This window comes from Castor canadensis, chromosome 7, assembly GCF_047511655.1.
Source record: "Castor canadensis chromosome 7, mCasCan1.hap1v2, whole genome shotgun sequence".
NCBI lineage: Eukaryota > Metazoa > Chordata > Mammalia > Rodentia > Castoridae > Castor > Castor canadensis.
The window spans coordinates 121,734,310-121,757,606 of NC_133392.1; the positions used below are offsets into that span (position 1 = coordinate 121,734,310).

Here is a 23,297-nt window from a genome sequence, read left to right on the forward strand (position 1 = left end):
ATGCCTTTTATCCCAGCTACTCTGGATCCTCCTGGAGACAGGTTGATCACAATTTGAAGCCAGCCTGGGCAAAAATTTAGTGAGACACTGTCTTAAAAGCAAGCCAGGTAGGAAGACACATCTGTGGTCCTGCCTACTTAGCAGGTAGAGGTAGGAGGACCGCAGTTCAACACCAGGCCAAGAAAAGCTTTTATTAGACCTTATGTGAAAAACAAACTAAATATAATAGGACTGGAGACACTGCTCAAGTGGTGAACTTGCAAGTACAAGGCCCTGATTTCAAGTCCCAGTACTACAAAACAAAAAACAAACAAAGAAAAAAAAGATACATATGGTTAAGTTGGTTTCATTCCAGGGATGCAAGGATGATTCAACATACACAAATCAAGAAATGTAATCCAGTATATAAATAAAATTAAGGATAAATATCACAAGATCATCCTGACAGATACAAAAAGAGCCTCTGATAAAATTCAACATCCATTCATGATAAAAGCCCTGAACAAATTAGGAATAGAAGGAACATACCTCAATTTACTAAAAACTATACAAAACAAATGTATAACTAACATTGTACTAAATGTTACTAATGAACATACTAATGAAACTAAGTATTTCATTACTAAAGGAAAGAATTTCCTCTAAAATTAGGAATGATTTTATTCCACTCTTATTCAATGTAATGCTTGAATTCTTAGCCAGAGCAATAAGGCAAAAGAAAGAAATAAAAGGGATACAAATAGAAAAGAGGAAATCAAATTATCTCTATTTGCAGATGATATGATATATTTAAAAGACCCTAAAGACTCCACCAAAAAACTAGAGGTGTTACTCAAGTGGTAGAATACATGCTTGTAAGTTCAAACCCTAGTACTACAAAAACAAAACAAAAGCAACACCCCCCAAACCAACTCTTAAATCTGATAAACATTTTCAGTAAAGCAGCAAGATACAAAGTCAACACATCAAAAAAAACCCAAAAACAAGAACAACAGAAAACAACCCAGTAGCTTTTCTATATATTAATAATGAAAAGTTTGAGAAAGAAATCAGGAAAACAATCCCATTCATAATATTGTCAAAAGAATAGCCAGGTATAAACTTAACTAAGGATGTGAAAGACCTCTACATTGAAAACTGTAAAACCCTGAAGAAAGAAATTGAAGGAGACATTTGAAGATGGAAAGAACTCTCTTCAAAGATGGACAGAATTAATATTGTGAAAATGGCTATACTATTCAAAGTAATCTACAGATTCAATGCAATCTCCATCAAAATTCCAATGTCATTTTTCACAGAAATAGAAAAATCAATCCTAAAATTCACATGTGAGCATAAAAGATCCTGAATAATCAAGCAATCCTGAGCAAAAAGAGGAATGCTAGAGATTTATCACAATATCTGACTTCAAATTATACTACAAAGTCACATTAACAAAAACAATATGGTATTGGCACAGAAACAGATATGTAGATCAATGAAATAGAATAGAAGATCCAGAAATAAGCCCATACCATTATAATCATCTGATTCTGGACAAAAACACAAAAAGCATACATTGGAGAAAAATATGATCCAATATTTAAAGGACCCTAAAGACCCCACCAAAAAACTCTTAGACCTGATAACCAACATTTAGGAAATGGTGTTGGAAAAAAAGAAAATGGTGTTGGGAAAATTGGATATTCACATGTAGAAGACTCAATTTTGATCCCTATCTTTCATTCTATCTTTCTGTACAAAAAGTTAATTCAAAATGGATCAAAGATCTTAATGTAAAACCTGAAACTTTGAAACTATTATAGGATAACATAGGGGAAAAACTTGAAATACAGGCGTAGGCTATGACTTTCTGAATAGGACTCCAATAGCTTAAGGAAATAAGAGCAAGAATTGACAATGAAATTGTATCAAATTAAAAAGCTGCACAGCAAAAGAATCAATTACTAGAATGAAGAGAAAGCCTACAGAATGGGAGAAAATCTTTGCCAGATATTAACTGAATGAGGTTAATAACAGATATATAAAGAGGTCATAAAATTAAACACTAAAAGAACAAACAATCCAATTAATAAATAGGCAAATGAATTAAACAGTTTTCCAAAACAGAAGCTTAAATGGCTAATAAATATGTGAAGAAATGTTCAACAACCTTAGCCAATAAGGATATGCAAATCAAAATGACATTGAGATTCCACCTCAACCCAGTAAGAATAGCAATCATCAAGAAAACAACAACAAATGCTTTTGAGGATGTAGGGAGAAAGGAACCCTTATACTCTGTTGATGGGAATGTAAATTAATGTAGCTACTAGGAAAACGGTATGAAGTTTCCTCAAAAACTAAAAATAGATCTACTATATTATCTTGCTATAAAACTCCTGGGCAAATATCCAAAACAATGTAATCAGCACACAATAGAAATACTTGCACGTTCATGTTTACTGCAGCACTCTTTGCAATAGACAACCTCTGGAATCAGCCTAGATGCCCATCAACCAATGAATGGGTAAAGAAAATGTGATTATATATATACACAATGGACTGTTACTTGCCCATAAAATGCAATGAAATTACATAATTTGCCAGAAAATTGGTGGAACTGGAGACAATCCTGTTAGGCAAAATAATCCAGACTCAGAAAGATAAATATCACATGCTTTCTCACGATGTGGAATTTAGATCTAAAAAAAGAAACTACATGACTATAAAAAGAGGACTGTTTGGGGCATGGACTCAGAATGAGGGGGATGAGTGAAAAGAGAGAGTAACAGAGGGTGATTGAAGTACATTATTTTCATGTATGAAAATAGAATAATGAAACCATTAAAATTGTATAAAAGGGGGGGATAAGAAAGAACAATAATGGAGGTGAATGTGATCAAAGTATATTATATGCATGTATAGAAATCTTTCAGTGAAATTCCTTTGTACAATTACTATATGCTAATTTATAAAAAGAAATTGCTGGGGGGCTGGAGGTGTGGCTCAAGCAGTAAAGTGCTTGCTTGAGTAAAGCCCTGAGTTCAACCCTAGTATTGCCCCCACCCTCCCAAGAAAAGAAATTGTTTTGTTGCTTTTAGAAAGGTTTTTTTTTTAAAATCTGTCATTCTTTTTTGTTTATATCCACACTGTAAGCTAGGAAGTAAATTAATAGAGTGATACCTCTATCCAATCATCTCCCCCAGTCAATTTCAATGTTCCAAAGTTTAATTAACAGAACAGGGAGGCTGCCCTGAACTGAACTCAGTACTTTGGAAAACCATGTTCTACACGTCCTCTGTTTGTCTTTACTCTTGCTATTCCTCAGCCTGAAATACCCCTTTTGCCACAGCTATGTGGCAAACACCTACTCATTTCAGCAAGATTCAGCTCATGTGCCAACTATTTCTCTATGATGGAGTCTTTCTTGGATACCAACTTTCTTCTTTTCAAATCTTTATATCCTGTACAGTTATCTGTCAACATTTTCCACATTTTGTGCACTTGTTTAATTGTAACTATCTTTAAAACCATTTGTCTGTAGGCACCATGTGAAAATCATTTTGCCTTTTTTTTGAAGTGCTGTAGATTAAAATAAGGGCCTCATAAATGCTAAGCACACACTCTACCACTACATCCCCAGATTCTAGAATTCATTTAAAAAAAATTTTTAGAAATTTGATATAGCCCGAAGGATGGATAGATTGTTAAATTAAAGAATGGAAGAAAGGCTAATACAATGAATATAATATACCAATTCAATCAATTTTTTAACACCTACTAGGTACCATGGTGTTTTAGGTGCTGGTGATGGAGCAGTAAATAAACCAGACAAAAATCTCCCCTTGTTGAGCTTGCATTCCCAGGGAAAAATATTCAAATGAGTAAGTAAAAGTACACTGTATACTAGAGGTATGTAATTCAGGGAAGGGAGATAAGAAATATTGGGAGTAGAAGAAAGAAATGTATATGAGAAGGTTAAAATATAAATAAGCAGACAAAGGGAAGCCTTACTGAGAAAGTGGCATTTCAGTAAAGATCTGAAGGACCTGAGGGAGTGGTTCATGTGGCTATTTAGGAGAAGAGGAGAAACTGACACAGAAGCAAGTGCAAAGGTCTGAGGCAGAGAACTGTTTTGATCAAGTTGCTTCTGAAAGCAACTTGGGAAGAGGGATGCACAGATTGTGTAGGGCCTTCGAGGTGGTAAGTGATTTTGGCTTTTACCCTGAATAATACTGGAAGCCACTGGTAAGTTTGAGAAGAAAAGTGACATTATTCTGGCTGTTGTATTGGAAAGAATAGGTTGAGGGGGATCAGAAGACAAAGTCTAGAAAGAGAAAAAAAAACAACCCAATAAGAGACTACCACAATAATCTAGATCAAGTAAGATAGTGGCTTTAATTAGGATGGTAATAGTATAGGTAGTGAAAACGAGTATGGTCCTGGATATATTTTGAAGTACAGCAAACAAAATTTACTGCTGGATAAGCTTGGGATATAAGAGAAAGAAATGTATCAAAAAAAGATTCCAAGGTTTTAGCTGAACCATTAGAATGGAGTTGCCGTACGCTAGGAAAGAGTATAGAATTTGAAGCCAAGGGACATGGTTTTATATACTAGTTTTGTGGGCCTGACAAGTCTTTAGCCTTTTGGTACATGTTTACCCATCTGTAAAATGGGAATAATAACAACTACTATATCAAATTAAACAGCATTAGTAAAATATTTGTAAATCATAAAAGGCTTAGGTATTTCTATTATCTCAGTAACTTTAGAAATACTTTTGTTTCATCAACCTTCCCTTAAAAATATATACAGAAGCTGCTTTAGAAATTAAGCAAAGAAATCAGATATGTAAAATTCTGTTAAACATTACTTTTTCTTAGGTAGGCTACCAGTCTGGACAGTAGACAAAGCCCAGAGCCTATCTCCTAACTAAGTGCCACAGGGAGGAAGTTGGATGCATTTACCCCTTGTTAACATTCTTGTCGTCATCCACCCACTGAATGTGGATATGCTCCTGGGGATCCTCTGTATCTGCCTTCCCACAGGTGATGGTGAAGTCCTTCATTTCTCGAAGCGCCTGCCTCAAGGAATCCATGTTCTCTGCAGTGATCTGGACCATAACGCCATCTAAGAACCAGCACCAAGATAATACAGATGGGATCAATGCAAAGCAAGGGAGGGGGTGCAGATGAGATGCAGTACCTAGCATCTAGTAAATTCCTCTGGTATTATACATAAAACTTTGCTCTGCTCTCCAAAACTGACAGACACAAAAAGGTGTTCTTTGGCTGAATCTTTTATTCACTGAAGGGCTGAGAGCAAATGCCAAGTTGAGCTCTGCTTAAAACACTCCCCTGTTGATTTCACTTCAGACCTCATTAAGAGTTTCTCCTGAGAATGTACTCAAAGGGAAAACTTATGCCTGGTCATGCTGCTCTTCTCGATTCCCAGAGCATTTTGATCCTGTTTTTCCTCTTGCATTTACCAAGCTCTGATCATACTTACTGGTTTGCACTTCCATGTTTCTCACTTTACTATGATTGTTTTGACATAGAGTGAATGCCTTGTAAATGTTTGTTAAATAAATGCTGAATAAACTACAATAGTCAGTTTGAGAATAAATCCATTAATTGACTAGTAATAAGGTAACCATAGCCAACATGTTTCTGTTTTTCAGTTGCTACCTACCTGAGTCAAAGGTGAACACTGAAACTGAGGTTAAAAGTTGTCACATATTGAGTCATTACCCTGCCTCACTGATACACAGTTTTGTCAGCTAAAATAATTTCTAAAGAGCCTCAATAAAACTTTTCCAAATAGCCAACTGCTGTGTTGAAACACACAGTGAAGTACAAGACCCAAGAAACTCCTAGCTTGAAGACATAAACACACTATTTTTAAACACACTGCTTTGTATTTGTAAGAATCTGTGTCAATTTAATTGATCGTTTTAACTACACTTAAAGGGTATTTTTTACCCTGCTTACAAAGACACAATTCAACAATATTTTACACTTGATCATACAGATATTAGTCACTTTAGATTGAATGAAACTGTTTAACTCCTAGACTTAACAATTTTTTTTTTTGAGACAAGGTCTTGCTATGTTCCTCTAACTGGCTTTGAACTTGTGGGCTCACTGACTCTCTTGTTTAGCTTCCTAAGTAGCTGTGACTACTGGCAAATACCAACATGTCCAGCTACTTAAAAACTTCTTAATAACATGCTTTTACTTTATAGTCAGTGTTGTAAAGTTTAATTATAAAACATTAGTACAACTGTGCTTTACTGTTTTATTAAATTTACCAATAAAAAATCAAAGCCAATACCTATAAATATATGTAAGATTATTTATGTATTTCAATTAACTTACTGGAATTCAGCCCTCATAAAGGACTGCTTTTAGACAGGGCTTTGGAGTGATCTTTCATGGAAGTAAAAACTGTCATTATGCGGTCAATACATTCAAGAGAATGTATCTCTTGTCTCACATGCTTTTCTAGAACGATAGCTTCCCATCCCCTATTAAGAAGTCTAATTCCTCTCCTTTTTGACAACACTAGAATTTGGTAGAAGTGACACTATGTGACTTTTGAGGCTAGGTCACAAAGGCAATACAGCTTCCACAAACTGGAATGTTTGTGGTTGGAATCCCAGAGTCACCAAATAAAGTTCAGCCATTCTAAGGCTGCCAGACCATGTTAAGCAGTCTATGTGTAAGTACTCCAGTAATCATCCTCAGTCTTTAAATCATCCCAGGTCAGATCCAGACATGAATGTGAACAAACCTTCAGATAATCTATCTTGGTGCCATCAAATAACCCCTACCTTCAAGTCATCCCTACTAAGACCCCCATAGATCCAGGAGCAGCATCAAACTAGCTATCTCTGCATTGCCCTGTTGAGATTCCTCATCCAGAAAAATGAGCAAACATGATAAAACAGTGGTTTGAAGCCATCAAATTTTGGGGTAATTTATAATGCAACATAAATAATCAGATCATTAGCCAAGTGTGGTGGTACACAAGTATAATCTCAGCACTCAGGAGGCCAGGGCAGGAGGATCACAAGTTCATGGTCAACCTGGGCTACATAATGAGTTCAAGGCCAGCCTGGGCTAGAGAGAGACCCTGTCTCAAAGAAAAAAATAAAACAATAGGTGGGTGGCTGTGGCTCACACCTATAATCCTAGCAACTAGGAAGGCTGAGATAGGGAGGATTGAGGTTTGAGGCCAGTCTCGGAAAAAAGCTCATGGGACTCCATGTCAACCAATAGCTGATTTGGGTGGCACATGCCTGTCATCCCAAGCTACATAGGAGGCTGAAATCAGGATTGCAGTTCCAGGCCAATCCAGGTGAAAAAATTTGTGAGAGCTCATCTCAATGGGAAAAAACTGGGTGACAGTGGGATGTATAAAATAGACAGATCATGGTACAGACTAGCCTGGACCCTTTCTCCAAAGTAACCAAGAAAAAATGGGCTGGAGGAGTGGCTAAAGCAGGAAAGCACCTGCCTGGCAAGAGTTCAAACCCAGTACCACCAAAAAATAAAACATGAAAATACAAAAAATAACAACCAACAAAGAAAATACATGATATGTTGATTAGTCTTTCACTTACCCTAATTAACATCTATTAGAATATGTTTCATGTCTAATTAAAATAACACTGTAATAAGCACATTTCATTCGGTACTTCAAATGATAATCACAGCTTTTTTTTTTTTTTTTTTTTGGCAGTACTCGGGTTTGAACTCAGGGACTCACGCTTGCTAGGCAGGTGCTCTTATGGCTTGAACCACTCTGCCAGCCATGTTTTGTGATGGGTCTTTTCAAGATACATCTCATGAACTATTTGCCCAGGGCTGGCTTAAAACCATGATCCTCCTGATTTCTGCCTCCTGAGTAGCTAGGATTAAAGGCGTGAGCCATAGTACCCTGCAATCACAGCATTCTTGTGGGTAGAAGAGAGTGAATTTCATCATTTGTATCCAATAATATATTTGAACTCACACTATGTCCCCTCAGGTACCTTATTCCAAAGCTATGAAAGGTTATCTCTTAATTTTTGGACCACTATTCCATAATATCTGTATTTCCTTCTTTGGAGAATTTAGCACTCTATGTCTATTTCTTTGTTTTTTGTTTGGGCTTTTTTTTTTTTTTTCTGATGGTACTGGGGTTCCAACTCAGGGATTCACACTTGCAAAGCAGGTACTATACCATTTGAGCCACACTGCCAGTTCACTTTATCCTGGTTATTTTGGAGATGCGGTCTCATGAACTATTTGCCTGGACTGGCCTTGAACCACGATCTTCCCAATCTCAGACTCCCAAGTAGGATTATAGGAATGAGCCACTGGTGCCTGGCTTTTGTTTGTTTTTGAGATGGGCTCTTGAGCAATGTTGCTCAAGGTGGTCTTGAACTCTTGGGTTAATGTGATTCTCCTGCCTCAGCCTCCCAAATAGCCTGGATTAGAGATCAGAACCACCAAGGCTGGCTCCCATGACAGTTTTAATATGCTGAAGAGTAACATGTCACTGAATAAATAACAGGGGTCAGACATCTACTGCTAAAGTATGAAGGCTTCTCTTAATGTCCCATGCTTTTTAGTTGTATAACTAGGACAGAACTAACACACATAGAGTAAACAATTCATCCTTTACCTTCCACAATACTGGACTTGGCAAGGTATCCTGAAGATGATTTCAGAGCACCACTGAACACAAAGAAACTGGCACCAGTCACTAAAAGAGCAGTAGAAATAGTTTAGTGATGACAGAACCTGAGAATGGAGGAATTGGGAACAATAATGAAATTTGGTAAATGGGTATTACAAACATATAGAAAATAAAAAACACGGAATCCATACAATTACAATATACAATTAACCAATAATTCTGATACTTATGATATTTGGGAAAGAAGCTTTAAGATATACTTCTCCATTCTGTTTTGTTCTTCCTGTAATTAAAAATCAAAGAATCTTAGAAGCAAAAAAATCTTGATGGTCTAGTCCTGGGGCCATCAAACTCTACCCTGCTTGGCTTGTAGCCTATTTTTTATAAATAAATTTCATTTGAACACAGCCATACTCATTCATCACATATTATCTAAGACAGTTACTGCACTACAACACTAGACTTGAGTAGCTTATGACAAAGACTGCAGGCTATAACGCCTAAAATATTTATCATTTGGCCCTTCACAGAAAAACTTGTGGCCCCTGTCTAATCCTCTGATTTCCAGTTCTTTTAAGAACAAATACATATTGAAGATGGAGATATAATAACCAACTTTTTTTTCTGCCAAGTATTATTATTTTTTAAAAAATCTATTTAAAAGACAAATTTCTAATACCACTATTTCTTTTTCTTTCTTTCTTTCTTTTTTTTTTTTTTTTTTTTTGTGGTACTAGGGCTTGAACTCAGGGCTATACCTTGAGCCACTCCACTAGCCCTTTTTTGTGATTTTTTTTTTTCCAAGGTAGGGTCTCCTGAACTATTTGCCCAGGCTGGTTTTGAACTGCAATCCTCCTGATCTCTGCCTCCTGACTAGCTAGGATTACAGGTGTGAGCCACTGGCGCCTAGCTCCACTATTTCTTTATAAAAGGTATTATATGTAATTATATTTAGCTTTATGAAAACATCACTTATTTTGCCACTCCTTAAACTAGACTGAACTAATCCAATTTCCTATCAACTAGCCCTACAAGATCTCTAATTGGTTATCCAGAATTTTTTGAACACTCCCAATGACAAAGGGCCCACAACAGCACAAAGCACCCCATCCTACTTCTGGACAACTTTTAAGGTTACATAATATACTCTTAAATCAAGCCCAAATCTGGCTCCCCATAACTTTCATCCATTGGTTCTGGTCTGGTTCCCCCTTTTCCACCCCAGTGCTAGGTACTGAACCCAGGCCCATATACATGCTAGGCAAATGCTCTACCATCTCGAGTCTAGTCTTCTGTAACTATTAGAGAATCTTATTTCCATATTCTGAAAATAGATGTTGTTATTCTCCATCATCTTCCAATGTATTCATTTCCAGGTTAAACATGTATACCTCATTTAAGAAATCTTTCTTTGACTTAGGTTTCGATTTCTCAAAGGTCTTCAATCATTCTCTGGATGCCATATAGTTTTAGCAATATACTTAACATTAATGATATCCAGAACTTATATAAATATTCTAGTTATGATTTGACCAATATAGAGCATTGTGAACTTATCACCTACTTTATTTTGGATACTGTATTTGAATATACATGTACTAGATACATTTTATGCCTTTACTGAACAATTCATTTAAAAATATATTGAAGACAGTGGCCTATGGTATGCCTACTAGAGAAGTGTTTCACAAAACATACTAAAGAAACAGTTTTAGGAGATACTCTGAAGAAAAAAAAGATTTATGGTCAAATAAATTTGGGAAGAGCCAGACACTATTTTCCTCTTGAAAAATCAGAACACTCATCAACTTCTCAAAAGGTCTGAAAAGCCCTGTGGCAAACAACTGTTTAAACTTGGTGAATACATGGTTTCTCAGATTAAGTTTTTTAAGCAAAACTTTAAATTGTTTATGTGAACTTTTTTTTTTCAAACCACAGTAGCTGAGAAAAACATTTTGGGTAATGCCACCTGAGCAAGGCTTCTCAAATTCTAATGTGCATTTGAATCACTCAGAGATCTTTTAAAAAATTCTGGTTAGCATATTTTTCTGATTAGATTTTTCATTTCTAACAATCTCCTGAGTGATTAGACTATACATGTGGAATAGCACAGAACCTAGATGTCTTCCTTCAGAATCAGATAGGTCAACCTCTTCACATTCTTTGGGTATGGTCATCCAACAAGCTCCGAATCTAACTTAGCATATTCTCACTAAAAGTCTAGTCTCACCTTCAAATATCAATGCTGGCTCTATCAATATCCTGAGACAGTCCTTTTTAAATGTTTTCCTCAATCATGAAGATCCCTTTTGTAACTGTGAAGGCTCAAAATAATTAGATAGCTAGTTGGGAAGTCAACATAATCCCAAAGAATATGTTTGGAAAGTTTAATTTGTGGTCACCTAACTAGAAAGTGTTATGGGGCTGAGATATCCAATGTTAACAAAAATCTCAACCAGCTCAAATGCTTACCTCTCCTGGGCTGATTGTGAATACTGATTGCCTGGGTCTGATAGTTTCCATCATCATTCTGTACACATACAAGGTGAGAGTCTGCCTTTTCATTGAAGCAGGCACCACCTGCTAGGACATGCTCATTGGACTTGTTCATGGCTTTCATCATCTGCAATTAAAGAGGAAGGTTAACCATATTCTGCCAAGAGTGGGCATTTTAGACTGGGGGTATTGCTCAAGAGGGAAAGTGGCTGCTTGGCAAGCACAAGGCCCTGAGTTCAAACCCCAGTATCATTCAAAACAAACAAACAAACAAACAAGAATGAGCATTTTTTTTTCTGATATGGTACAACTCCATTTTTTCAAGGACAAAATCAATAGAATATTGAAAAATTACAGTCACCATTAGAAAAAAGAAAATTGGCACATACAAAATTTTGCTCCAAAGTTTATGTGATTTGTAATATAACCCATGCATATATTCTGCATCATTTTTTGTCTTCTTATTCTTACATTATCTCAAGTAACAAAAATTAGGCTACCTAAATTGTAGTACCTTCAATTCTAACTACAAAAGAATTTTCCATGTTTGAGAGCATCTGCTTTTTTTCCAACATCAAAAGTTCCTTTACAAATCTATGAAATGCATTTTCTTAATTTTACCAGCTTATGTTTGAGATCTTTAATGAAATCAGTTACTAATATTCTGTTCTGTTCTTATAGAAGATTTAAGATAGTATTTCTGAATATAACTCAAAAAGGCTCATGGACACTTGTATGCCTGGTAAATAAATCTGAACTGTCTTTACGTTAGACTATAATCTGTGGCTTAAATAAGTTAAAGATATTTGTTCATTTTTATTTTCCATTTTCCTTTATATCATTCCATCTAACTTACTGATCTAATTTTATAAAATGGTTTCAAATTCTTTGAATAGCTAATCTGAAACTTACTCTGTTTTACTCCCCTTTTCCTCCTATAAAATAAACAGCAGTACCAAAGTGCCAGTTCCTTCTTCTTATCACCAATCTGCATTGTTTCAATGCATTTATCTATTCTGAGTATTTCCTATAACTGGAACTATACTATATGTGATCAGTGTGTCTGGCTACATTCACTTAACATAAAGTTTTGAAGACTCATACATATAATAGCATGTGTCAGTAACTCATTAGTTTTTATGATTGAAAAATATTCCATTATATTTTATATACCAAAATGTATCCATTTGTTCACTGATGACTTTTGAGACCTAGTTTCTTTTGACTATGGTTAATAGTGATGCTGTGAATATATGTGTATGAGTATTTGTTTGAGTACCTGTTCCTTTTCTATTTATTTATATATTTATTTATTTACAGTGCCTGGGATCAGACTCAGGCCCTCATGTATGCTAGGCAGACACTGTACCACTGAGCCACACACCCCAGCTCTTTATTTTTAATTTGTTTAGGTATATACATTGAGAGTAGACTACAGGGTCATATAGTAATTCTGTTTAACTTTCTGAGAAGTTGTCAAATTTTTTCATAGTAGCTGAAATATTTTACATTTATCTATTTTTTTCATTATTGCTAATGCTTTTGGTGGTGCATCTAAGAATCCAATGCTAAATCCAAGGTCATGAATTATCACTATGTTTTTTCTCACAGCTTTATGGATCTAGCTCTTATATTTAACTTGCTGATGCATTTTGAGTTAATTTTTACATATAGTGTGAGGTAAGAGGTACAACTTCATTCTTTTACACATGGAAATCCAGTTGTTCTAGAATTGCTAGTTGAAGAGACTATTCTTTTGCAATTAAATGGTCACAGTAAGGTTGCTGAAATCAATTGGCTATAATGTATGGGTTTATTTCTGAATTCTAAATTTTATTCCATACCATGGTTTTGATTGCTGTAGCCTTGTGGTAAGTTTTAAAACTGGGAAGTGTTAATCCTCCAATTTTCTTCTTCTTTTACAAGAATATTCCTGAAAGGTTATTTAGGGCCCCTTATAATTCCTTGAGTATTGGCTTTTCCATTTCTTCAAAAAAGGGTTATTGACATTAAATTGAAGCTGTAGATCACTTAATCTTATCAGTATTAACTCTTCTAATCTATGAACACAGAATTTCCATTTATATAGGTAGTTTTTAATTTCTTTCAGCAATGTTTTATAGTGCTCAGAATATAAGTCTTTTACCACCTTGGCTAAATTTATTGCTAGGTATTGTATCAATACAACTCTAAGTCATCATCATCTCCTGGCTTCTCTATTATACACTAATGATAACTTTTGGAAAGTTAATATTTTAGTATTATTTTATCACTAGAGACATTCAAACAATAATTAAATACAACTCACAAACTGACTTTTATCAACCCCACTAATCCAAACTGCTTATATCAAGGTTTTTGAAAGGTTACTCTTTTTTTTTTTTTTGACATTTCTGGAGTTTCAACTCAGCACTTCAGGCTTGTTAGGCAGATGCTCCTTGAACCATGCCTCCAGTCCCAAAGGCTACTTTCAAATACTGCTGCAAACAGTTTGAGTCAGCTAGAAGATTTCTGCTTAGCAAAGTCAACTGAAAGACTAATTTACAATTTACATTTGTATCATATTAAAGAAACAGAGATGATGACATATAAGAATTGTAAAGAAATATTATATCCACTTCTTCCAAATCACTAAGCAAAAGTGGTTTCTAATTTTGTCTACAGAGCAGACTAACATTTTCAATTAAGAAATTTTGAATAAATTAGGTGGCCCTAAAGGAAATCACTTCCTGGATGTCAACTTCAAGTCCAATGAGGTAAACATACTTTATATTCCTTTAGAGATGAATAAACATTATTTTTTTTTCTCTTTAAAATAATGATCATTTATAAGAAGACTTTCTCAGATACTCAAGGACCTTACAGACCATAAAATAAACTGATGCTAGTCACATGATGATATAAATACTTGACTATCCATTTTAACTGTGCTATTTCTTCACCCTATCAATTCAAATTCTATAGTATCTCTTATATTTATCCACATCTTCATCATAGTTCTAGATCTAATTACTTCTTTTCTAGAGACAACCTTAATATCTTAGTCTTATGGTCTTGATCAGTTCTGATTCATTCCACAGAATGTTTCCACACTCATCCAAGCACAGCTCTGGTATGTCACATTTTCTCCACTTGGTCCACCATTCATAATCACAAGCTTCCTACACTCTAAACCCAAATCAGCTTTGGTGTCTTGCTTCCCTTCCTAACTGTAGCTCTATACTTCTTGACGCCATGTCATTTCTTATATCTGAGCCCTTGTTATTATTTAGCATCACTTTTCTTCTCCAAAATCCAAGCACCTGAAAAACTGGCAGTCCCCAACTCCTGCATGAAGCCTTCATTGGGACCCCTAATCAGACACTAACATGATCATTCCCTTCTTTGAAATGCAATAGCATATTCTCTATATTTATATGCCATTACATTCAGCCCTGGATAATGATTAATAGCAAGAATCCAGTCTTACTACCAGAATTTGAATAGTGGTTTTACAGTAAACAACTCTGTATGCCCTTGAGCAACTTACTTGACCTCTGTGTGTTCCAGTTTCCTCCTCTGTAAGTGGATTTAAAAAAAAATTATTTCAGGCCAGGCTTGGTGGCCTACACCTATAAAACCAGCTACTCAGAAGGTGGAGATCAGAAGGATCACAGTTTAAAGTCAGTCTGGGCAAAAAGTTAGTGAGACCCCATCTCAATCAATAAACTGGGTGTGGTGATGCATGCTTCTGATCCAAACTACATGGGAGGCTGTAGGTAGGAGGATCAAGGTCTGAGGCTAGCTGGAGGAAAATACTTGAGACACTACCTGAAAAATAACTAAAGCAAAAAAGGACTGGAGGCATGGCTCAAGTGAAGTCCTGAGTTCAAACCTCTGAACCACCCAAAAAAAGTACCACATAGTTATGAAGTTACATATTTATAAAATGCTTTAGGACAGCAACCTCAAAACAATCTTAAAACCAGAAGCAAATAACTCAACCAATTCAGTATTCCTTATGAGACAATGAAATAAGGACTTTTCCCAAGAGCTCACAAATTAATGAAAATGAAATATTGATAAAAGACAGAGAAACAACAATATGTGTAGAGTTGCTACCATTTACAGAGCACCAACCATGGGCCAAGCATTCAGGAGCTAGCTGATCTAAACGATACATGGGTAGTATTATCTCAAAAGAACTATTTTAGCACATGGAGAGAAGAAGCAGATAAGCTTTATCTTCCTTTATTGTCCACCTCTGGAGTCCAAGAAAATCACAAGAGCCAGTTAAAAGAATATACTTCTAGCCAGGTGCCAGTGGCTCACTCCTATAACTCCAGCTATAAGGGAGGTTGAGATCAGGAGGACAGCAATTAGAGGCAGCCTGGGTGAAAAAATTTGTGATACCCCATCACAAGCAATGCCTGGGTATGGTAGCATGCACCTGTCATCCCAAGCTACATGGGAGGCTGAAATCGGGAGGATCACAGTTCCAGGTCAGCCTATGGCAAAAAAGTTTGCAAGACCCCATCTGAATGGAAAAAAGCTGGGTGTGGGTTGCTGTCCAGGTTGGCCTGGAGAAGAAAGGCTGGAGGTGTGGCTCCAGTGGTAGAGTGCCTACCTAGCAAGCATGAAGCCCTAAGTTCAAGCCCAACTATCACCAAAGGAGAGAGAGAGAATATAGTTTCACAAATGAGTGTGCTAGAGAAAAGGAGACAACATGTAATCCATCTTGGAATGGACACACTGTGTACCTCAGTTTCCTCCATGAGCTCTTAGAAAGAAACTAGAAGTTGATTTGGGCTTTTGATTTGGGCTGCAAAGGAGCTACAGAGAAGTTTAAGCAAGGCTTTGAAGAACATCTACAATTTGAATTGTGTGTTAGGATTAGCATGGGACCTAACTTGTGGCAGATACTCAATAAATACTTGCTCGATATATTAATTGGTAACCATATAAGTTAGGATCGATTTGGAGGTATTTCTTATTTGTGGTATTAATACTAAGAGCAAATGTTGTTAACAAGACTTTTTAGAAAAATTCTTGCTTCACCTATAATTGGAGTGTCACATAGATTAAATATCTAATAAAATAAGTTGCAATGATTCAAAACTATAAACGTTAATCAAACAATTAACAAGAACCTTAGGTAGGAAGACCCAAAGCAGAGTGTGGAAAATCTACGGAAGTGAACAATAGCACCAGAAATTCAAGAAAAAATGAGACATACTCTCTGTCCTCAAGAGATTCACATTTTAGGGAAGGATGGGATTCATATCCAACAGCTATAAATACTACATGAATAAAGAACAGCTGGGTAAACAGAAGAAAGAAACATTGATACCAGCTAGGTGATAAAGAATTCTAGGGAAGCTTCCTAAAGATTATACCATTTGAATTAGTTTTGAAATCAGGTATAAAGAACATTCTGGGTAGAAATAAAAGCATGAATAAAGAAATAAAAGTAGAACTGAGAAAAAAAACACTGAGCTGTACAATGATGGAACAGGTGGAAGGATATCCTTTCTTGTCGTTATTTAGAAAATAACCCTTCCAGTTAGCTGGAATTCACATGTATACAGAAGCTACATTCCACCTTCCAGTTTCCAGTCCCATGAGGCTACATACTGCCAACTATGAGCCTTCATTCATTCATTTATAGGATGCTTATTAATATTCATGCATTCAGAAAATGCTTATAAGGTATATACCAGGCACTATTTTAGTGTTTGGTTTATTCAATAGTGAACAAATTCTTTGCCTAATTAAAGCTTATATGCTAGTCTGTGTAGGGGGAGGAGACAAAACCAATAAACAAAATAAGTGAAATACATAAAATTATTCTACAATGATAAATGCTATAGAGAAAAACAAAGCATGGAAGGTGGAGGAGTAGTACTGGTGGATGCATTTTAAATAGGATAGTCATAGAAAAGTGATAGGGTTTTCTATGCAGAGCCCTCTCAGGCATTCAGAACATCTGGTGCAATGCCCTAGAGTGGCAATACAGCACCACGCATGGCATTTTCAAGGCACATTAAGGACAGTGTGTCTGGAGCTGATTGACTGGAAAGAAAGAGGTATAAGAAATCAGGCCAGAGAGGTATTGGTTAAGAAAAACAAATGGGAGCTAGGGGAGTGACTCAGTGGAGGAGTGCTTGCTTAACAGGTTCAAGCCCCTGGTAAAGGACTTCAGTTTTTATTCTAATTGGATAAAGTCTTTGGAGGGTTTTGAGCAGAGAAGTAGCATACTATGTTTTTTGCTTGCTTTTTGGTGGCACTGGGGTTTGAGTCAGCCCCTCCAGCTTACTAGGTAGGTGTTTTACCACTTGAGCCACACTTTCAGCCTATGATTTAGTTTTAACAGGATCACTTGAGTTGCTATGCTGAGAACAGAGGCAAGGGTGCCAAAAGGAAGATCTGATAGGATACCATTATACAAACTCAGGTCCGAAACCAAAATGGTATGGGACTAAGAGGCAGTTGGATTTTAGATATTTTACAATGAGGCAGGGCTATCAGAATTTCCCAATAGGCTGGAATACCTATCAGGGAATAAAAGAAAGAAGGTTCAAAAATGACTCCAAGTGCTGGAGATGTAGCTCAGTGGAAGAGTGCTTGCCTAGTGGGCACAAGGCCCTGGGTTTGATCCTCAGCACTACAAAAAAGAAAAATAGGTGACTCCAAAGTGTTTGCGCTGAATAACTGGAAGCCAATAGTTTAGATAAGGAAAAGGGATGCAAGAGGAACATATTCTGAGGGAAGTTCAAGAGGTCAGGGTGAACTTGCTAAGCCTAAGATATTTATGCTAGCAGAGATGTCACCTGGGCAGTAAGGCAGTCAAGTCTACAAAACAGTGGAGGGATTCAGGCTCAAAGTAAACATTTGGAAGACAAAAAAGAGACTGAACTTAAACCCACAAGACTAGATCTAGGAAACTGATAGAGATAAATTAAGTTTTGGGGCTGGGTCCTTGGTTTCTCCAAAAATGGTAAGAAACCGAGTCAGAAAAGGGTATATACAGAGATAGAAATTAACTTAAGAGAGATGAGGGATGTCCTTGGAATCCAGGATTTCTTGTGGTGTTTAACATAAAAATAGTAAGATTAGAGCTGAGGGTCTCAAGGCTAACCTGGCAGAAAAATTGTGCTTTTTTTGGTTGAGACTGGGATTTGAACTCAGGGATTCAAGCTTACAAAACAGGAGCTCTATCACTTGAACCACACCTCCAGTCCATTTTGGTCCAGTTATTTTGGAGATGGGATCTTGAGAACTAGTTCCCTGGGTTGGCCTTGAACCATGATCCTACTGATCTCTGTATCCCAAGCAGCTTGGATTACAGGTGTAATCCATTGGCGCCCAGTTAAGATTGTAAATTCTGATTGACAGGGAAACCCGGGAGTTTGGCTAGAAGCCCAGTGTCCTAGAGCCACTGTTCTTCCCTATCAATGGGCTGCATACAAGGGGGCAATACAGACTTATGGCATGCAGACTTCAGCAGTGGCCTCCTGTTGCAGACAATAGAGGTAAAGTAACATAGTCCCCTTCTTGGGGATCCTATTATTTGAATTTATACCTATGGTTAAATACTGTCTTTCAAATAGAAATTAGGAATAGCTATATCAATAATCAATGAACTATTACCTGTCTCCCACATACTATTCTCTGTAGGACTTGGACTGACTCCTTTCATTCCTTGGTAAGAGAACTCTGAGCTTCTCCTTCCTTAAAAGAAATGTATTCCTGCCAGGCACATGGCTCAAGCCTATAATTCTAGTTACTTGGGAGGTAGAGATTGGGAGTATCACTGGTCTAGCCCAGCCTGGGGTGGGGTTGGGGAATACATGAGACCCCCATCTCAACCAACAGCTGTGCGTGGTGGTATGTGCCTATCATTCCAGTTACTTGGGGAAGCAGATTGTGGTCGAGGCTGGCCCAGGCATAAAGTGAGATCCTATCTCAAAAATAACCAATGCAGCGGAGATTCCAAGATGGCGGCTAGAGGGAGGAAGCAGAAAGCGTGCCTCCTATAGTGAAATCTTGGAGAGACGCTGGAGACACACCTTGCAGGCAAAACCACTGAGAAGAGGCAAAACTTTGACCCCTCCACACCTCCAGCCAGTGCAGAACATCTCCACTTCACATTAAACAGAGAAACCAGGAGGGCCCCCCCCCAGGCCAGAGAAACTGAGTAATAACCAATAAGAACAATAAAGACATGCAGGAAAGAGGGTGGGGCGCACTGAGCGCCGAAGATTGGGGGAAGGGAATCCTTCCTGGAACTGTAAATAAACAAGCTGGGCAGGCCAGAGAGGCTCCTGCGGGAGCCCAGCAACCATGAGCGGGAAAGCTTGTGAGAGTGGCGGAGGGAGGAAAACTCCACAGGACGGGGGGAAGACCCACCTCCCATGTGAGCTGTAAACAAGCACGGAGGCTGGCAGGAGCAGCAGCAGCACCACCCAGTAATCAGGAGTGGGAAAGCAGGAGCGGGAAATCTTGTAAAAGTGGCAGTGGGAGGAAAACTCCACAGGAGAGGGGGTAAGACTCACTTCCCACGTGAGCTGTAAACAAACACACAGGCCTGAGAAAGCGGGTGCAGTGTCACCTCCTGCAGTGTGCTTGGAAAGGGGAAAGCTTATAGCAGAGGCTCCAGCACATGAGAACTCTGAGTAATCAAAGCCTGCAGGGCTTAAGATCACTCCTGAGATCTACATAATTAACACCTCCAGCAACAGCAGGCTAACAGCAGCGGGCAGGCAAGCCACAGCCACAGATACCATTCACAGAACTGTCTCCAGACTCTTTTTTTTCTCTCTCCCTACCTTTGATGAGAAAACAACCGAACTATACCTGGATGCTGAAAAACTTACCGAAACCGTATTGCATTTGAACTTGGGACACTTTGTAGGTTTTTTTTTGTGTGTGTGCAGTTTTGTTCTACTTTATGCGTCCCCTTTGATGAGACAACTACAGAACAACATCTGAGGCACCATCTCCAGGATTGGAGACTGAGACAGACGCCAAAATTATTAAGACTGAAACTTCATTGCATTTGAACTTGGAGGTTTTTTTTTTTCTATTTTTCATTTTGTTTTATTTTATATATATATATATTTTTTTCTTTCATTTACTTATTTTTTATTTTATTCTTATCTCTATTCTTTTTATTTTTTTATTTTCAATCCTCCCTGTCTCTCTAATGCCTGTTCAGCTTACTGTCAATTAGTACACTAACACTCTCTGTTTATACCTTTGAAACTTTCTTATTTGGTTCCTTGCTTTATTTTCTCCTACTTGTCAGTTTATTTATTTTTCCCTTTTCTTTAACTTCTTGCTTTCCATCTCCTCTCACCCTTCCATTCTAAATATTACCATTGTTATTATTACAAGCTAGAAAATACTTAATTGCACACAGTACAGGGACAGTAACAACACCAAGGACAATGACGGGAAAACAGAAAAAACAGGGAAACCAGCTTCCCCACAGCAAAAAATGAGTACAGGAACCAGAGGGGAATGAAGAAAACAGATACTCAGATCCAGACTCTAACAAAATGAAGATAAACTATGCCAAAGTACCCAATGAAGAACACAAGAATAATTTAAAAGAAGACATAATACAGGTACTCAAGGAGAATTTTATAGAGATGATACTGGATAGGGTCAACCAAAATGTACAGGAGACACTCAAGAAATTCCAAGACAACAAAAATAGAGAATTTGAAGAAGCAAAAGAAGAAATAAAGGAAACCATAGAAGCACTGTATAAACACCAAAGTGAAAGAGAGAACACGATTAATAAACAGATAAATTAACTCAGGACAAAAATAGACAACATTAAAGAGGAAATGACTCAGGATATGGAAAACCTCAGAAAAAAGAATGAAATAAAACTGCAAAACAAAATGGAAGGCCAATCCAGCAGAATAGAACAAACAGAAGACAGAATCTCAGAACTTGAAGATGAAATGGTAATTAAAGGAAAAACCAAAGAGTTATTAATTAAACAATTCAAGACCTGTGAAAAGAAAATGCAAGAACTCACCGACTCCATCAAAAGACCAAACTTGAGAATCATGGGCATTGAACAAGGAGAAGACGTGCAAGTGAAGGGAATGCGTAATCTATTCAACAAAATAATAACAGAAAATTTCCCAAATCTAGAGAAAGATATTCCCATACAGATGCAAGAGGCCTCCAGGACACCAAACAGACCAGATCAAAATAGAACTACCCCACAACATATCATCATTAAAACAAGTTCAGAAACTAGGGAAAGAATATTGAAGGCTGTAAGAGGGAAAAAACAAATAACATACAAAGGTAAACCCATCAAAATCACAGCAGACTTCTCAACAGAAACATTAAAAGCAAGAAGAGAATGGGGTGAGATCTTCCGGGCACTGAATGAAAATAACTTCAACCCCAGGATAGTCTACCCAGCAAAACTATCATTCAAAATAGATGGAGCAATAAAAGTCTTCCATGATAAGCAGAAACTAAAACAATATGTGACCACAAAGCCACCACTACAAAAGATTCTGCAAGGGATTCTGCACACAGAAAGTGAAACTCAACTTAACTTTGAAAGACAGACAGCACCAAACCACAGGAAAACAAAAAGCAAGAAAGAGAGTAACCTCAACTTAGGTACACACAATCAAACCTTCAAACAACTAAGATAACTAAATGACAGGAATCACCACATACCTATCAGTACTAACACTTAATGTTAACGGACTTAATTCACCCATCAAAAGGCACCACTTGATGAAATGGATTAAAAAGGAAGATCTAACAATTTGTTGCTTACAGGAGACCCATCTCACCGACAGAAATAAGCATAGGCTTAGGATGAAAGGCTGGAAGATTTACCAAGCCAATGGCCCCCGAAAACAGGCAGGAGTAGCAATACTTATCTCTGACAAAGTAGACTTCAAACCTACATTGATCAAATGAGATAAAGAAAGACATTCCATACTAATAAAAGGGGAAATAGACCAAAAGGAAATAATAATCATCAGCCTGTATATACCCAATGTCAATGCACCCAATTTCATCAAACATACCCTGAAAGACCTAAAAGCATATATTAACGCCAACAGAGTGGTTGTGGGAGACTTTAACACCCCATTATCATCAATAGAAAGGTCATTCAAACAAAAAAACAAAAAAAAAATCCAAGATCTAAAATATACAATAGATCAAATGGACCTACTTGATGTCTACAGAACATTTTATCCAAGTTCTACACAATATACATTCTTCTCAGCAGCCGATAGAACCTTCTCCAAAATAGATCATATCCTAGGACACAAAGCTAGCCTCGGCAAATATAAGAAAATAGAAATTATACTGTGCATACTATCTGATCACAATGCAGTAAAACTAGAACTCAACAACAAAAGTAAAGACAAAAAACATGCAAACAGCTAGAAACCAAAGAACTCATTACTTAATGAACAATGGATCATCGATGAAATAAAAGAAGAAATTAAAAAGTTCCTGGAAGTCAATGAAAATGAAAACACAACCTACCGGAACCTATGGGACACAGCAAAGGCAGTCCTGAGAGGAAAGTTTATAGCCATGAGTGCATATATTAAAAAGATTGAAAGATCCCAAATCAATGACCTAATGATACATCTCAAACTCCTAGAAAAACAAGAACAAGCAAATCCCAAAACAAATAGAAGGAGAGAAATAATTATAAGAGCTGAAATCAACAAAATAGAAACCAAAAAAACCATACAAAGAATTAATGAAACAAAAAGTTGGTTCTTTGAAAAAATAAACAAGATTGATAGACCCCTAGCAAACCTGACTAAAATGAGCAGAGAAAAAACCCAAATTAGTAGAATGAGGAATGCAAAAGGGGAGATAACATCAAATACCATGGAAGTCCAGGAAATCCTCAGAGACTACTTCAAGAACCTATATTCAAATAAATTTGAAAATCTTAAAGAAATGGACAGATTTCTAGATACATTTGATCATGCAAAACTGAACCAAGAGGAAATTAATCACCTGAATAGATCTGTAACACAAATGAAATTGAAGCAGCAATCAAGAGTCTCCCCAAAAAGAAGAGTCCAGGACCTGATGGATTATCTCCTGAATTCTATCAGACCTTTAAAGAAGAACTG

At 36.9% G+C, this 23,297-nt stretch overlaps 1 protein-coding gene and 1 non-coding gene across 6 annotated transcripts in view; both read right to left on the reverse strand.

Moving 5' to 3' along the window:
- Positions 1 to 23,297, reverse strand: part of Zfyve9 (zinc finger FYVE-type containing 9) — a 218,125-nt gene that overhangs the window by 18,126 nt on the left and 176,702 nt on the right. For all 5 annotated transcript variants that reach the window (XM_074080130.1, XM_074080128.1, XM_074080127.1 and 2 more), the window contains 3 exons: positions 11,143 to 11,293; positions 8,656 to 8,736; positions 4,953 to 5,115 (listed from right to left, as the gene is read on the reverse strand). In XM_074080130.1, coding sequence (XP_073936231.1) covers positions 4,953 to 5,115; positions 8,656 to 8,736; positions 11,143 to 11,293 — 395 coding nt within the window. The remainder of the gene's footprint in view (positions 1 to 4,952; positions 5,116 to 8,655; positions 8,737 to 11,142; positions 11,294 to 23,297) is intronic.
- Positions 3,130 to 3,260, reverse strand: LOC141425307 (small nucleolar RNA SNORA36 family). The gene has a single exon (XR_012450376.1). It is a non-coding gene; the product is annotated as a small nucleolar RNA SNORA36 family (small nucleolar RNA).